We start from the raw sequence: 18,012 nt of genomic DNA on the forward strand, positions 1-18,012 counted from the left end.
TGCTTGCAGAACCATTGAAAAGTAGCCCAATTTCTCAGCAGCTGAATGTGGAAGAGGTGGACGATAAAGTGCGAGGAGGAGAAAACGGCGAGGATCGCAGCGGGCTCCATGCTTGCAGTGCTGTGGCGTCCACGCTGTCACTGACCAGAAAAGTGCACGAACAGATTGCCCGCAGGCGCTTTCAGGGAGGGAGGGAGTGAGGGCGTGATTGACGGTTCAATGACGACAGTTACCCAAAACCACCCTCGACACATTTTTTCCCCCAGCAGGCATTGGGGGCTCTACCCAGCATTCCAATGGGCAGCGGGGACTGCGGGAACTGTGGGATAGCTTCCCACAGTGCACCGCTTCGAAAGTCGACGCCGGCCCCGTTAATGTGGACTCAGAAGTTCGAATTAGTGTATTTAGTATGGATACACAAATTCGACTTCATAAGGTCGAATCCACAAATTCGAATTAAGTAGATTCGAAATAGTCCTGTAGTGTAGACAAGGCCTAAGACTTTGTACAATGTTATGTGGCAAAATATACTTCACAGATCAGGAATGCTGTCTTTGAAAAAAGTTATTTTTGAAAAAGCTTTTGTGATGAAGAGACAAGGCGGGTGAGGTAATATTTTTGATTGGACCAACTTCTGTTGGTGACACAGAAGCTTTCAAGCTCTGTGTAAACTCAAAAGCTTGTCTCTCTCACCAACAGAAGTTGGTCCAATCAAAAATATTGCCTCACCCCCCCCTTGACTCACTAATATCCTGGGACCGACATAGGCACAACATTGGATACAAATTTTGTGATGAAGGGAGAATTTCACAACACAATTTTCATGTATTTTACATTAATATTAATGATGAAAGTATAAAACAGTCTAGTGCCAAAGAGGTTGATTACAAGACTTCTCGCTGCAGAGGAACATACTGTATGCCAACAGCATCAAGAGAAATATAATGGCCCTTCTTTTAGAAATATATACCAAATCCTAACTCAAATACAAAATATGTAATTTAATATATTTTAGTAAGTTTTTTTATTGAATTCTTTCAATTCCATGTTCTGTTTACAGGAAACATATTTTCTTAATATCTTCCTGTGCTAAATATATATATTTAAATCTCATAAAAATGAATAGTTCTAGCAAAGTTTTATTAGAAGTAGTTTTAAATATTACTTTCAATTAGCTATTAAGAATATATCTGAACCTCTGTACAACAAATTAGAGAAAAGCCAAACTTTAGAGATTTCTTTGAAGTCTTTTAAAATAAGAATTAAAGCTCCTCCTTCTTCACAGTTATCCTGTTCAATTTAGCCTTTCCAGATTCTTTTTGCTTTTCGACCTTCCTGTTAAACCTTGCCCTAAAACGCTTTTCTTCTTTTGCCCTTTCCCTTTTCTTTTCTTCTTCAGTCTGTTTTATGTTCATTTTCTCTTCAGGGTCCTGAAGAAATAATGAAAAGGTCAGTTCACAGTAAATGTTATTTTGGGTCCAATTCTGCCAGCCCTCTGTGTACTGAATTTACATTGAAGTCAACAGGAGGGAGTTTGCCAATAGAGGAATTGTAAGGGCCTTTATTTTTAATAGGCATCTAAACTTCCTTACAAAACCATCTTTCCAAACTACACACATAGATTATACTTTAGCAGCAAATGGTTGTTGAACTATTGGTTGTTTTCTTAAAATGGAAGATCTGCTACAAGAATACAGGGGGCCAGATTCTGTCCCTGGCCCCTATAGAGCTCTCCAGCAGCAAAAGGGGCTTCAACAGCCAGAGGGAAAACTGTCCCCAGGGCAGAAGTTGCATAGGGCTGACATGCTCTATGCTGCCCCCACCATAGCGGGCATGCTGGAAGCAGGAATAAACATGTGGAGGACAGGAGAAGGAGTGGCTGTAGTGTTCAGCATTATGGCTTTTCTGGGCTGCAGAGCAACCCATTTGCAGCCATAGGGAGGCTGTTGTAAGGCTGCGCTGGCCACGGGAGGCAGCAGAAACAGGACATTTATTCCAGAAAGAACAAACCCTAAATTATTAGTAACTTAGGGCTAAAGTCTGACCTCAGTACAACCCTATAAAAGTCAATGGGATTGCAGGAGTGTACATGAATAATCTAATTATTATTATTGTAATTATTGAATCATAGATTACATGCCTGGCACTATTCTAGAAAAAAATATCAAAGTAAGTTCCTTGGGGCTTTTAGCAACCTTGTGGTCTCTTGACCCTAGGCTGCTCCAAGGGCCAAAGAGGCTCCTAAGAACAACCTGCTGGAGCTACTTTATTGCTGCAGTGCAGTCTTGATTATCTGCAGCACTATGTGCTCTGTGACCCTTTCCCCAGCATACTCACTTCACCAGGGCTTCTGAGGGGGTCCACAGAAGGCAACCTTATGGCTAAGGTGACCAGATGTCCTGTTTTTAAAAGGGACAGTTCCATTTTTGGGGACTTTTTCTTACATGGGCGCCTATTACCCCCCACCCCTTGTCCCGTTTTTTCACAGTTACTATCTGGTAACCCTACTTATGGCTATCTTCCACAGTGTCTGAAGCAGGGGAATCCTTGCCTTGACTAGATACAGAGATTTTAGGACCCCTTTGTACTATTCCAGCCCTTTTACCTGCAAAAAGGGGCCAGAATGGGCGGGGTGGGGAAGAGCTCATCCATTACCTTTGTTTCACCCCAGGTGTCATCTCCAAAGTCTTCTGCATATTGTTCATCATCTGTGATCAAGAAGTTATCAAAAATTGTTCCAGCTCTCACCTGCAATGGAAAACAAAAATCACATTTTATTTATGTTCCCTGTTCATAATTTTAATCTTATTCCTTTTTATTGGTTGTTACTTAATCAGGATATTACTGAATATTTTCCTGTACACAAGGCCCCATGTATTCCTCGAAGTTGATGCAGAATTTGCTAAGGAAGTCACCCTTGTTGCAGAACTATGCTCCAGAATCCAAGGCCTTGTCTTCAGTTGTTTAAACAAAATTTGTTGTTTTAGACCGCAATTCTAGTTAGGGCTGTCAAGCGATTTTAAAAAATTTATTAATCGCAACTAATCACGCTGTTAAACAACAATAGAATACCATTTATTTTAAATATTTTTGGATGTTTACTACATTTTCAAATATATTAATTTCAGTTACAACACAGAATACAAGATGTACAGTACTAACTTTATTTATTTTTTAACCATTATTTGCACTGTAAAAAACAAAAATGTATTTTTCAATTCACCTCAGACAAGTACTGTAGTACAATCTCTATCATGAAAGTTGAACTTACAAATGTTGAATTCTGTACAAAAAAACCTGCATTCAAAAATAAGAATGTAAAACTTTAGAGCCTACAAGTCCATTCAGACCTACTTCTTGGTCAGCCAATCACTCAGACAAACAAGGTTGGTTACAATTTGCAGGAGATAATGTTGCCTGCTTGTTGTTTACAATGTCACCTGAAAGTGAGAACAGGCATTCACATGGCACTGTTGTAGCTGGTGTTGCAAGATATTTATGTGCCAGATGTGCTAAAGACTCATATGTCCCTTCATGCTTCAACCACCATTCCAGAGGATATGCTTCCATGCTGATGATGGGGTCTGCTTGATGCAAAGCAGTGCGGACTGACACATGTTCATTTTCATCATCTGAGTCAGATGCCACCAACAGAAGGCTCATTTTCTTTTTTGATGGTTTGGGTTCTGTAGTTTCCACATCAGAGTGTTGCTCTTTTAAGACTACTAAAAGCATGCTCCATACCTCGTCTCTCTCAGATTTTGGACAGCACTTCAGATTCTTAAACTTTGGGCCAAGTGCTGTAGCTATTTTTAGAAATCTCACATCGGTACCTTTGTTGCGTTTTGTCAAATCTGCTGTGAAAGTGTTTTTAAAGCGACCATGTGCTGAGTCATCATCCGAGACTGCTATAACATGAAATATATGCAGAATGCGGGTAAAACAGAGCAAGAGACATACAGTTCTTTCCCCAAGAAGTAAAGTCGCAAATTTAATTGACACTTTTTTCTGAGCATCATCAGCATGTCCTCTAGAATGGTGGCCAAAGCATGAAGGGGCATATGAATGTTTAGCATATCTGGTATGTAAATACCTTGCAATGCCGACTACAAAAGTGCCATGCGAATGCTTGTTCTCACTTGCAGGTGACATGGTAAATAAGAAGCCGGGAGCAGTATCTCCTGTCAATGTAAACAAACTTGTTTGTCTTAGAGATTGGCAGAATAAGAAGTAGGACTGAGTGGACTTGTAGGCTCTAAAGTTTTACACTGTTTTGGTTTTGAGTGCAGTTATGTAACCAAAAAAAAAAATCTGCATTTGTAAGTTACACTTTCATGATAAAGAGATTGTACTTCAGTACCTGTATGAGGTGAATTGAAAAATACTATTTCTTTTGTTTATCATTTTTACAGTGCATATATTTGTAATAAAAAATAATATAAAGTGAGCACTGTGCACTTTGTATTCTGTGTTGTGACTGAAATCAATATTGAAAATGTAGAAAACATCCAAAAATATTTAATACATTTCAATTGGTATTCTATTGTTATAAGCTCGTTTAATCGTGATTAATTTTTTTAATCGTGATTAATTTTTTTGAGTTAATTGCGATTGACAACCCTAATTCTATTACTTGACTTGTCTACAATAGCTTAAGCCAAAAATATTTAATACATTTCAATTGGTATTCTATTGTTATAAGCTCGTTTAATCGCGATTAATTTTTTTAATCGTGATTAATTTTTTTGAGTTAATTGCGATTGACAACCCTAATTCTATTACTTGACTTGTCTACAATAGCTTAAGCCATGTTCAGGCATAGTTGTTAAAGTGGATTAATTATACTGTCTGTGTAGCAGAGGTCCTCCTTGCTCCTGCCTTCCCACTCTAGACTTTGCTTCTCAATCTTGTGTTTATATGGATGTCCTAATTTTCAAATGTACATTGCAAACAGAGCATCTGTAGCTTCTACTGTGTTCTGCGGGAACTGAGGTTGCTCAATACCTCTGAAAATCAGGGCAATAATTTATACACCTCACCTAGCTTGTTTGTTTATCCTTCTCTTCTCCCTGCACTGTTTACATTATTATATTTTTTTAAATGAATATAGTAAATAAAAACAATAAAACCTATATATTGTTTCTGCCTTGATGTCTGTATAAATAAAGGTACTCTATTCAATCTTTATCAGATATAATCTGCTTAGAAAAAGTTCTCATTTACAAAGGTGACTTGGCTGAGATGGTGCATTCACTGAAATATATAGTATAGCTATAGAAATAAACCCAATTATGTTAAAATGCTTTCACTTTGTCTTATACGCAAATTAAATGAAGTGAATAAACAGCTGAGAAACAGAATGCTTAAAGTTAACTCAGACAAAAATGTTTTTAAGCAATGTCATGAACGGATAGCAAACTATCACTTTGATAGAGGTGATAAAAACACCCAGAAAAACAGAACAAGTACTTTTGGATTGTGTAAGGCAAGGGGCTCAGTGATCAACTGGAATTCCAATGGAAATTAGATTTCAGGGGTGGCTGAACTGCAGCTTACGAGACCTATGTGGCTCTTTTACAGTTAAAGTGCAGCTCGCGGAGGTCCTCCCCCCCATCTTCCCCTACCAGATCCCGGAGGGGGGGGGGAGGTGAGCCCTCAGGGCTTCTGTCTTGCTGTGGGGCGGTGGGGCTAGGAGCATCTGCCCAATGGGGAGAGGTGTCTCAGGGCTTCAGACCTGTGGGAGATGCCTGCTGGGGCTCAGGACTTCAGCAGGAGCAGGGCAGAAGCCCCAAGACCCCACTTCCCACAGGGCTGAAGCCTCTAGGCCCACCACCCCACTGCAGGGCAGAATCCCTGAGTCCCAGCAGACACATCTGGTTCTCGAACTTCTGAAGATTATTGTATGCAGCTTAAGGGGTCAGTAAGTTTGGCCACCCCTGTTATATTTAAAAGAATGGAGCTCTTTAAAACAGTTCAGTCTTTTATTCAACAAATATTCTGATTTCTTTTACCACTATCTATAAAAAATATACAAATATTTGTGACCAACTCTGCTCCTATGCTAAAACCAAGTTATAAATCCTCAAAATTATTTTTAATACAAAATTTAATAAAACATTTGCTTTGTGAATGTGTAAAGACATGCACATACTTCATAACAGCATTTATGAAATTATCAGTTGAGTAGAACTGTTTATGTCCCTCATTTGTTAGTACATCTGGAGATAATTATGATTCAAACAAATGGCTAAAAATACCTATTGAAATGAGGGTATGTTAAAAACATAGGCATGATCTAACTCCCAACTAAGTAGATGATGTGTATATGGAAGGGCAGAACACACTGTTGCATAGTTAAGGACAGGAAGCTCTTTAATTTCCAGTTTCTGTAATAATTAAGAACAACTGTGTCACGGAGTGTGGGGAGACAGAAGGCCCTGCACCCCCGGCTTCCCGCGATTTACCATGACTCTCAGCCAGCCAGTAAAGCAGGTGGTTTATTTGGACAACAGGAACACAGTTCAAGACAGGTCTTGCAGGCACAGACAGCAGGACCCCCTTTAGTTAGGTCCATCTGGGGCCACCAGGGAGGCCACAGCCCCATTGGGAAGCCCAAGCCCCGTTGGGGTGTCCCTCTCTATGTTCCAGCCAGCTTCAAAACTGAAAACCCACCTCCAGCCCCTCCTTCTCTGGGCTTTGTCTCTTTTCCAGGCCAGGAGGTCACCTGATCTCTTTGTCTCCAACACCTTCAGCTGGCACCTTTGCAGAGGAGGTGCCCAGGCCATCAGTTGCTAGAAGATAGAGTGTCAGGCCTTCAGGTACACAGGCCCTTTGCTCTGCAGCAACCATACACCCTTATCCCACCACCTGGATACTTAAGAACTGCATGGGGGAACCTGAGGCACCAACACTGTATTCAGAGAAAACATTCCCAGTTCATCACAAACTGACCTGCCAAAGATCTAGTCCAATTATGCTAATGTTCTCATAGCTATAGATATTGAAGTCTGGTGAGTAGTCTGGATTTTCAATCTGTGGACAGGGCCAAACTCCTTTATAATTTGGGTTATCAATCTTCCTTGGTTTCCATTCACCCTGTAACAAACCACATGTTCTGAATACTGTCACCAAAAGAATAGTCAACTTGAACATGTTATACGTAAATAGAATGATTTATACTCTGTATAGTGGATTCTTGATCATAGGAGGTTGCCATTCTCCATTTGTTGCATTATCCCAATCTCCAGGTTTTTCAGCACTAGTATCCAGAATGTATTCAGGTTCATCCCAATCCTTTAAAAATATCCAGAAGATAAAGGAAGTAAAATTATCTGGGCTTTATATTCCTACTATGAGGCAAGATGCCATATTGTTTCCCCAAACAATTCAGCTGTGAAAAAATTTTTATCATATAATTTTAATAAAATAAACAGATGATCTTTTCAGGAAAAGGAAACCCTCACATACTGACCAATTCAGCAGATATCAAGGTGCTCTTTGCATAATCTGGACAAAAAGGGAAAACTAGAAAATATTAAAATTTATATTTAGAACTTTGATTTACTGTTAAAGTTTGGGGTGGCCTAGTGTAGTATTAGGCAATGCCAAATCAGAGAGTTGGGTTCAGTCTCTTCTCCTGGTCATTTGTGTCCTGAATTGTTAGAAGTTGGGCTTGCTGGAAGGGGCTTTAGATTAAATCCTAACCCCATTATGCATGTTTACCCAATCTGAACCTTTGAAGATTGCTCATATAAATAGGCTAACAGAGGGTTAATTGTTTTGGGCTGTAATTAACATGGTAAGGCAACTCACTGTAGGTCTAATCCAAAACATATTAAAGTCAATTTGATCCTTTCCTCATATAGGCAACCCTCATCATCTTGTCATGTAATTTTTAAAATGAAAAGAAAATTTCAGTTATTAACATAGTGTATATATTTGAGGAATGGATGGGGCACTTTCTGTTAGGCTTGATAACAGGCCAACTTTGGTACAAAGATGTGCAGCAGTGGAGCTGGGTATCTCCCAATTTAGGGTCCTTGCAAAGCACTTCTGAGTTAAATAATCATATTTCCATGACATGCAGCTGCTATGCACAGAGAACATCTTGGGCCAGAAAAGTTTCTTCAGGTTCAATTTCGCTGTGTACTGGAAGTAGCTCTATCTGATTATATGACAGTTGTAACAAATCTGGGTTCAATTTGAATGAAATAATCAGATATTTCTGACATTTATGTACTTCCTCAAAAATACAGGACAGAGGAATATTCAGAAAAAAGAAACCACCTCAGGCTTGACATCATTTGGATCATCAATTTGGGGTACATCATCCCAATCCTTGGGTTTCTTTGCTGTAGGATCATTTATTTTCCTTGGTGGCAAGAAATTCCAATCATCTTCTAAGTTGCCCGATTCAATGATTTCATTATCAATTTTTACTTCATAAGTCTGATCTGGTCTTAAAATTAGTGTATATAAATGAGTGAATCCATCAACCTATACATTTTAAAGAAAAGAAGTTAAATGTTTAGAAGTATCACTAAAACATGTAGCTTTTAGAACCAGTTTTGCATCAGAATCACATTACAGCAGAAAATCCATTATAAACAGGCTCAAACAAGAAAAACTCCCAAGGACGTTTATATTGGCTAAACATGAAAAGATATTTATACAAAAAGCAATCTACTTTGCCAGCAATCTTGTACGTTTCCCCTGCTATTTTTAAATATATGTGTTTGAATAAGAGCTTTCTCCCTTTATAGCCATTTTCTCATGCTTAGATCTGCAGTAAAAAGACATAACATTTTGTGAATGGCATCTTAAATCTTGCCTTTGAAATGACTGTTGTCATAAATTTGCCATTATGATTTGTTTGCAGGATTATACGAGATAAAAAAATTTAATTAAAAATATTTGTTCAAGTCACGAAATATATCTGATCATTTGAAAAAGCAGCAAGAGAAAAAGGTAACTGAGTCATTTTAAATGTGAAACATCTGAACTTTTCCCCCCTTTGTGAAAGTCTCTGTCTTGACTCTAAACTAAAATGGCATGAAGGGGCAGGAGGGAAAGCTTTGAACTATTACTGGCTTACTCTTCTGTGTGGCAGTCAGAGCAGGACTGATGGAGTCCAGAGTAAGCACTGTCTATCCCGGCTTGGCCATAGGAAGCATTATAATATAGAGAGCATAGAGTGGATAGTGATGGAAAGGGTATATAAAACAAAAAACAACCACAATAAAAAAAAAACCTTCCTAATTTATATCCCAGACAAAAACGAAGATGAGTTAAGGTTGAAAGTACTTATCAGTAACTTACGGGTGAAAAACATTACAGCAGTGGTTCTCAAACTTTTGTACTGGTGACCCCTTTCACACAGCAAGCCTCTGAGAGCGACCCCCTTTATACATTAAAAACACTTTAAAATATATTTAACACCATTATAAATGCAGGAGGCAAAGCGGGGTTTGAGATGGAGGCTGACAGCTCACGACCCCCACTGTAATAACCTCGTGACCCCCTGAGGGGTCCTGACCCCCAGTTTGAGAACCCCTGCATTACAGGGATGTTGTAACTATACCAAAAGCAGGGCCGGCTCCAGGCACCAGCGCAGGAAGCAGGTGCTTGGGGCAGCCAATGGAAAGGAGTGGCATGTCCGGGTCTTCGGCGGCAATTCAGCGGTGGGTCCCTCAGTCCCTCTTGGAGGAAAGGACCAGCCCCTGAATTGCCACCAAAGAATGAAGCGGCGCAGTAGAGCAGCCGCCGAAGTGCTGCCGATCGCAGCTTTTTTTTCCTTCTCTTTCTTTCTTTCTCTCTCTCTCTCTTCGCTGCTTGGGGCACCAAAAAAGCTGGAGCCGGCCCTGACCAAAAGAAAGCATTACAAATCCAGGAAATTCAGTTAAGGAATTTAAATTAGAAATTCAAACATGTTAAACTAAGAAATGCACAATATAAGGTTCTAAAGCAGAGCTGCGGAACCGTCCTGCCCGGCCCCATAGCTCCTGACCCGGGAGGCTAGCCCCCAGCCCCTCCCCTGCTGTTCCCCCTTCCCCGCAGCCTCAGCTCGCTCCAGCACAGCTGCAGAGCCCGGCCTGACCTGATGCTCTGTGCTGCGTGGTGGCGGCGGCTGTAATGTCACCAGTGCTCCAGGCAGCGCAGTAAGGGGGCAAGGAGCAGGGGGGATTGGATAGAGGGCAGGGGAGTTCGGGGTGGTGGTCGGGGCGGGAGTGTGGATAGGTGTCGGGGGGCAAGGAACAGGGAGTTTAATGGAGGCACGGGTACCGAGGGAGGCAGTCAGGAAGGAGAGGGGGGTTGGATGGGGCGGCAGGGGTTTGGGGGGCAGTCAGGGGACAGGGAGAAGGGGTGGTTGGATGGGGCAGGGGTCCCAGGAGGGCCGTCAAGAATGAAAGGAGGGGTTGGATGGGGCGGTGGGGGTCCAGGGGCAGTCAGGGGACAGGGAGCGTGTGTGTGTGTGTGGATGGGGCAGGGGTCCCATGGGGACTGTCAGGGAACAGGGGGGGTTGGAGTCCCGGGGGGGGGTAGATAGGAGGTGGGGACCGGGCCACAACCCCCTCCCCTAACGAGAGTTTATGAAACCCGATGCGGCCCTCAGGCCAAAAAGTTTGCCCACCCCTGTTCTAAAGCAGCCTGAAGTCTTCCCTGTAGTGATGCCATGTGATAACCATACAACAAGAGTAAATCATTGTAATGTTTGTAGTCCCAAATTAGATTAAATTATTTTTTTTAAGACTTTAGATTTTTTTTCATATAAGTCATACTGTACCCCTTTCAGGAGTCTGATTTGTCCTGCATACCCAAAGTTTCACCTCAATTAAAAGATACAGGGGGCGTGCGAAACTAAGATACATGCTTCAGCCTCCACTGGGGCTTGAGTTGAAGAATATAATTTAGCTTTGCAGGGCTGCCTATGGCATTGCCCTGCTTGCCACCCCCTAATGCCAGCCCTGCACTTGCAAGCCACCTAAACCTGTCCTATGACCCCCCTGGGAGGGTCACCATCCCTCAGGTTGCAAAACATTGATCTAGATGAGTTGATGTACCCCCTGGAAGACCTCTGTGTACACCTTGGGGTACTTGCAGCCCTGGTTGAGAACCACTGATATAAGTGATGTAAGTTTGGAAGAACATATTTTTCAAACAAAAAAAAATGAGGTTGAATCCCTGCTTTAAATGCAAAATGGAACTCAAACTTAACTATTGAGTTGTAACTAGTGCCTCCATAATGTGTTTAATATGACAGATCTTTAAATTATTATTTAGTGAGAGTGCCTCTTTAAAGTTATCTAAATGCAGCTATTAGGTGAACTTTAACTTGAAATTCCTGAAATTAGTTAATAATCTTTAAAACTTTTATATTCTAGCATTTACCTTGCATCTGATTCGTTTCTTCATTGGATGTGGTTTACTCTTGTAATTTAAAATAACATGGACTTTCTTTGTTTCAGATCCACAAATATCTGGTCCTACAAAAAATTTCATACTGTCTGTTGTTAACTTCTTTATACATATACAGTTTGCTTATCTCATGTCTTTCTCCCCCCCCTCTTTTTTTTTTAAACTGCCAATAGACAGCCCTCAATTCTACATGCCACTTGATGGATTCCCATTTTTGCTTGCATTGCTTCTCTTCCAATCTCTAGACCTGCCTCAAAAAAAAAAAGTCTGATTTTACTAACCAAACATTGTTTTAGGGCTTGATTCTCCTGCAGTCCTAATACAGGCAAAAATCATATAGAAATCCACTAACAACTGCAGTTACCCATAGCTTATATCATATGACATATTGATAGAACTATCAGTGTGCCAGACTGGCTATTCACTGATAAGTCTTTGGACCAAAGTTTACTTTGAGATACACAAGTCCAATTCCCAGTGACTAAATGGGAGTTACATGTGAATATATGAGGGCAAATTTTGGACCATCATTGGGATTATCAAAAGCCCTATGACTGAAATAATCTTACTGGACCTTTGGCTTAATTCTAAAAACACTCTAAACACTTTCATTTGTGTCCCTTAATCAGTTAAGAATGTTAAATCATTTCTAATTTCAATTTGTATTTTGACAATTCATGCTTAAAAATATCTGAACCACAGAGATGTTGAATTGCTGACCAGTCACAGGATTTTTATCTTATTAGGAAAGTCTTGTATTAAATCTTTCGCTGTACCAGTTCTAGATCTGTCTTTGAAGAACTATGCAGCTATTGTGACAATATTTTAGCAATGCACATGTAACTAAACTCACCAAACATAATGTAATACTGTGAATTTCCACTCATATTTTTCTGATCCAAGTTTGAGGAAAAGATCTTAATATATCCACCACCACAATCTATCTTCTGCTCATGTTTTACTGTGTACTGAATGACCAGAGATCTTCCTTTATTGCTAAATGGTTTAAATCGTGATGAAATGGCATAAAATTTAGAATTTTCGCTAGTTTGTAGACCTATAAAGACATTAATATTTGCATATGGTAACACAATGCTTATGTTTTGTTTTCATCTGCTATTATTAAAATCATAAATTTTAATTATATTAGAATAAGAATGCAGGACATCTCTGTAAAGGCAAATAAATTAATATTTATTTAAAAATCTATCAACTGGATGGGTGCAAAAACTCATGGATTCAGCTTTCTTCATTTAAATTGAAAGTAGGGGACAAATTCTCCTGTCATTTACACTGTTATAAATTCAAAGTAACTCTGTGGCACTAAACTTACTTTGGCTTTACAATAGTGTAATCAACAGTAGAATTTAGCCTTATCATTTTCCTCACCAAACTAATGCTAGATGTATTAAAATCAGCCAATTTTAAACATTGACAAAACATCACATGCAAAAAAATGACTTAGACACAGTTTTAAATGAAATCACAAAAAAGTTAGCACTTATGTGAATTAATAATTTGTGTAAAAAACAAACAGGAAAACATGTTTTTAATTTGTATCATAAGTGATCCATAAACATGAGGAAATCTTTGAGGGGGTCAACAAACAGGGGGAGAAAGGTGATCCAGTGGATATAGTGTACTTGGACTTTCAGAAAACCTTTGACATGGTCTCTCTCTCACCATAGGCTCTTAAGCAAACTAAGTAGTCATGAGATAAGAGGGAAGGTTCTCTCATGGATCAGTACTGTTAAAATATAAAAAATAAAGAGGAAGGAAAAACAGTTTCACATTGAAAAGTGGTAAATAGCAGGGTCCCGCAAAGATCTGAACTGGGACCAGTGCTGTTCAATGTATTCATAAGTGATTTGGAGAAAGGGGCAAACAGTGAGGGGGCAAAATTTGCAGACGATACAAAATGACTCAAGAGAGTTAGGGTCCAAAGCTGACTGTGAAGAATTACAGAGGAATCTCACAAAACTGCTTGTGATTGGGCCACAAAATGGCAGATGAAATTCAATGTTGATAAATGGAAAGTAATGCATATAGAAAAAAAATAATCCTAACAGTACATACAAAATGATGGGGTCTAAATTAGCTGTTACCACTGAAGAAAGAGAGATCATGGAGTCATTGTGGATTGTTTGCTGACATCTGCTCAACATGCAGCGGCTGTCAAAAAAGCTAACAGAATATTAGGAACCATTAGAAAAGAGATAGATATAAGACAGAAAATATAACACCACTATATAAATCCATGGTATGCCCACATCTTTAATACTGTGTGTGCAGTTCTGGTCACCCAATCTCAAAAAAGATGTATTAGAACTGGAAAAAGTACAAGAATAGCAACAAAAATGCTTAGGGGTATAGAACAGCTTCCATATGAGAAGAGATTAAAAAGACTGGGACTCTTCAGGTTAGAAAAGAGATGACAAAGGAGAGATGTGATAGATGTCTATAAAGTCACGAATGGTAAAGAAAAAGTGAATTGGAAAGTGTTATTTACCCCTTCACATACCACAAGAACCAGGGATCACCCTATTAAATTAATAGGCAACAAACAAGGAAGTACTGCTTCACAGAATGCACAGTCAACCTGTGGAACTCATTGTCAGTGGATGTTGTGAAGGCCAAAACTATAAGTGAGTTAAAAAAAGAATTAGATAAATTCATGTAGGATCGGTACATTAATGGCAATTAGCCAAGATGGTCAGGGATACAACCCCACACTTTTGGTGTTCCTAAACCTGTGACTGCCAGACAGGGGATGTATCTTTCAGTAAATTGTCCTGTTCATTCCCTCTGAAGCATGTGGCACTGGCCACTGTCAGAAAACAGGATATTGGGCTAGACGGACCCTTGTTCTGACCCAATATGTCCATTCTTATGTTTTCCTTCTATGGTACCTATCTTAGATGTTTCTGTCATTCTAGTATGTAAGCACTTTATGGATTTCACGTAAGCCTTATAATGTCTTATATGAAACTCCTCAGTTTTATTTATGAAATCTCTAAATGTGCCGAGAATGCATGTGGGTTTATATTACTTATTATTTTTATTTATTTATGTTACCGGAGGACCTATGAACCCTAGTCATGGATCAGGACTCCATTGTGGTAGGTGCTGTACAAACACAGAGCAAAAAAGATGGTCCATGCCCCAAAAAGCTTACAATCTAAATATAAGTGCAGAGACAACAGATGGCTACAAACAGAGGAATACAAGGAAACAAGGAGACAATATTGGTCAGCATGATAGGCAGTGGTATCAACACACCAGCAGCCTAATCATTGTCAAGTTTTTTGTAGGCATCACAGTAAAGGAGAGTTTTGAGGAGGGTTTTTAATGCAGATAATGAGGTGGCTTTGCAGATGTTTATACAAGCATCTCCCAAGTGTGAGGGGGAGCATGGGAGAAAACACAAACATGCTTATTTAAACATTTAACAAGTGGGCAATGGATGCTAGCATCATGGGCCAATCAGAAGTGAGAATCAACAGCTTGATAGTGAATGAGATGATAGGTAGAGTGAATACAGAATATGCAGGGCCTGGAAAGTGAAAACAAGCAACTTCTTATATTTGATGTGACTGAGATGGGGAGCCAGTGGAGGGATGTGAAGAGATGGTTGACACGGTCAAAATAATGGGGCAATAACATTATCTTTATTGCAACTTTCTGAATGGATATGAGCAGGGCAACACTGCATTTGTTAAGGAAGTTGCAGTAATCAAGACGCAAGATGAGAGCATAGACAAGAGTTTTAGCTGTGTGGATGTACTTTAGCTATATTATGCAGAAAAAAAATCAGTAAGATTTAGCTTGGATGTGAAGACCTACAGAGAGATCCATACAGTAGATGACCTCCAGGTTAGGGGCCTGAGTGAGCAACAGACAGGATGCTGTCACCATCCACAGTGATCAAGAAAGGAGTTAAAAGGAATGGCTTGGATGAAAGATTAGGAGCTTTGCTTTAGCCATGTTGAGCTTGAGCTGATATCTAGACATCAACAAGGAGATGTCAGAGAAACAGATTGATATTTTAGTTTGTACAGGAGATAAAGATGGAGTAGAGAGGTAGATCTGAGAGTCACCAGATGTAGTTGAATTTATGTTTGCAGATAAGATTACTCAAAGATAAGATGTAGTGAAGGAGACCAAGGGCAGAGCCCTGTGGAACTCCTGCATAAAGCTGGAAGGTGAATGAGGAGGATCATCTGAAGGACACAATGAAGAAAGAGATGAGAGAGTTAGGAAGAGAACCAGGAGAAGACAGAGTCATGGAAGCCAAAAGAGTACAAGATTTCAAGACCGTGTCAATTATTAACAATGTATGCAGTCCTAACAACACATTTTAAATGAAATGCACAAACCTTTATCTCTGACTGCATCTCCATAAAACTTCCCAGCTGTTAATCTAAATTTCCCATAATCTGATTTATATTGAGAATTCATCCATCTGTCTTGCCATTTAACTGTTAAATAATATTAAATATTAGTAATCTGATACCAATAGAAAACTTTAGGCCACTAAATAAATTAAAATGACACAGACAAGGTCTTTTTCAAATTTTAAAAATCTTTTTGAAACATACTGTTATATACAAAAACTCAGAAGTTTGAAAATGAAATCTGTTCCCTTACTCATTATTACCTTTTGTTATTATAGAGTAAATGAATCAGAATTATAGGACTGGAAGGGACCTCAAGAGGTCATCTAATCCAGTCCCCTGCACTCATGGCAGAAGAGTAATGGACTGTTCACACTCATTTTTTTTTTTAAAGCATTTATTTCAGGGAAAGAAAGGTGAAACTACTTATAAAGAATTGAGTGAAATTTTGAAAGCAAAAAGTGGAGGCAAATTCTGATAGGCTCCCACTATCAAGAGGTAAAAGTGTCTTCAGCAACTTCTCAAAGGGCAAGAAGTGGCAGATCTGGACTCCCAGTGAAGTGGATCTGAACTGAAAACAGCAGAACACAGTGAGATGTATTCAAGACAGGAGGCTGCTTAATAAGGTGGTGTGGGACACAAATTTGCTGCCTCTAATCTGGAGCCAGTACAATATGCAATAATCCCTATGCAATAACCCCTTCAGACTCTGTATGCTGAGAAGGGCTGAACTGAGTTACCTATTTATCCAGGACCTCTCCCAGAGTCCCAGACTCTTCCCACATCCCCTAGGAATCACTCCTTTCTAAAAAACATCTCCCCAACCTGGGGTTCTCCATTCACCCAACAGGAATTGCACCCCCAACTCTCAAGGCCTTAGAAATTCCCCACCCTGGACATCCCCTTTAATTAGGTTTGGCAGGTGTCCAGTTTTTGACCAGAACACCCGGTCGAAAGAGGACCCTGGCAGCTGGCAGCTCTTGTCACCACCGCTGACTGGGCCATTAAAAGTCCAGTCAGCAGTGCAAAGGCAGCCTCCCTGCCTACCCTGGCCCCACAGAGTTCCTGGAAGTGGCCAGCATGTTCCTGCGGCCCCTAGCTGCAGGAGCGATCAGGAAATCTCTGCACACTACCCTCATCCCGAGCGCTGGCTCCACACCTCCCATTGGCTGGGAATCACGGCCAATCGGCGCTGTAGGGGTGGCACCTGAGGGTACAAGCAGCACACGCCGTGCAGAGCCTCCCGCTTACCCCGTGCCTCGGAGTCAGACATGCCATCTGCTTCCAAGGGCAGCATGGAGCCAGGGCAGGCAGAGAGCCTGCCTTAGCCCTGCTGCACTGCCAACCAGGAGCCACCTGACGTAAGCGCTACCCGGCTGGAGCCCAAATACCTTTCCTCATCCCCAACCCCCTGTCCCAGCCATGAGCCCACTCCCGCACTGCAACCCCCTTGGCACCAGCACAGAGCCACCTCTTGCCCCCCCCCAAACGCCTAATCTCTGGCCCCCACACCAGAGTCCACCCCCCCCCAGACAGGTCCCTCACTCCCTCCCACACACCAACCTCCTGCCCCAGCCCAGTGAGAGTGAGTGAGGGTTGGGGAGAGCAAGTGAGGGAGTGGGGAGGAACTGAGTGGGGGGTGGGGCATCAGGGGTGAGGCAGGGCAGAGGTGTTCGGTTTTGTGTGATTAGAAAATTGGCAACTCTCCCCTTAATCTCTTTTGGATACTCCCTGTCCCCTCAGGACTCACAGACCACAGTGACCTGGGGGCATCAATGGGCACTTTCCCACTGACCCTACCCCACACAGGTTCAGCTCCACCTATCAACCCAACCTCTTGGTCACAATCCCCCCTCCTCACAGGACTCTCCTCGTTCCCTCTCCCATCTCCTCCCCCCTACTCGTCACCTCCGTCCATAAACTGCTCCCGGAAATACACGACGGCGCGGGCGGCGCTGAGCGCTGCCCAGAAAAGCAGGGCGCGGGTCAGCGGCCCCATTTCTAGGCCGATTCCGCTCTCCCCCGGCAGGGAAGCAGGATTCAGCCGCGCAGCCCGGGAACAACTGTAACTGTCGCCAGCTAATCTACCGGCGCCTGCCTGCCCTCGAGCCTCACGACGGAGTCACAGTTGATTGGTCCTTGCCCTCGCGCTTCACGCCAATGCAGGCACTAATTGGTCCAAATCCTCTCGTCAACTCGGGCG

General features: G+C 41.3%; 1 protein-coding gene across 3 annotated transcripts; it reads right to left on the reverse strand.

Annotated features, from left to right (window-relative positions):
- Positions 1–1,025: 1,025 nt before the first annotated feature.
- CALR3 (calreticulin 3) lies at positions 1,026–17,969 on the reverse strand. 3 transcript variants are annotated; one of them, XM_044998551.1, is made up of 9 exons: positions 17,718–17,967; positions 15,792–15,893; positions 12,269–12,472; positions 11,389–11,483; positions 8,287–8,496; positions 7,180–7,293; positions 6,952–7,095; positions 2,656–2,748; positions 1,027–1,430 (listed from the first exon to the last, which is right to left on the reverse strand). In XM_044998551.1, exons 1-9 carry the CDS (start codon positions 17,806–17,808, stop codon positions 1,263–1,265), a joined length of 1,221 nt encoding a protein of 406 aa, XP_044854486.1. In that variant the 5' UTR covers positions 17,809–17,967; the 3' UTR covers positions 1,027–1,262. The 3 variants fall into 3 exon arrangements, with proteins under 3 accessions (XP_044854487.1, XP_044854486.1, XP_044854488.1); XM_044998552.1 differs by lacking the exon at positions 7,180–7,293 and having other exon boundaries at positions 1,026–1,430; positions 17,718–17,969; XM_044998553.1 differs by lacking the exon at positions 12,269–12,472 and having other exon boundaries at positions 17,718–17,965.
- Positions 17,970–18,012: the final 43 nt, after the last annotated feature.

This window comes from Mauremys mutica, chromosome 24, assembly GCF_020497125.1.
Source record: "Mauremys mutica isolate MM-2020 ecotype Southern chromosome 24, ASM2049712v1, whole genome shotgun sequence".
NCBI classification, from domain to species: domain Eukaryota; kingdom Metazoa; phylum Chordata; order Testudines; family Geoemydidae; genus Mauremys; species Mauremys mutica.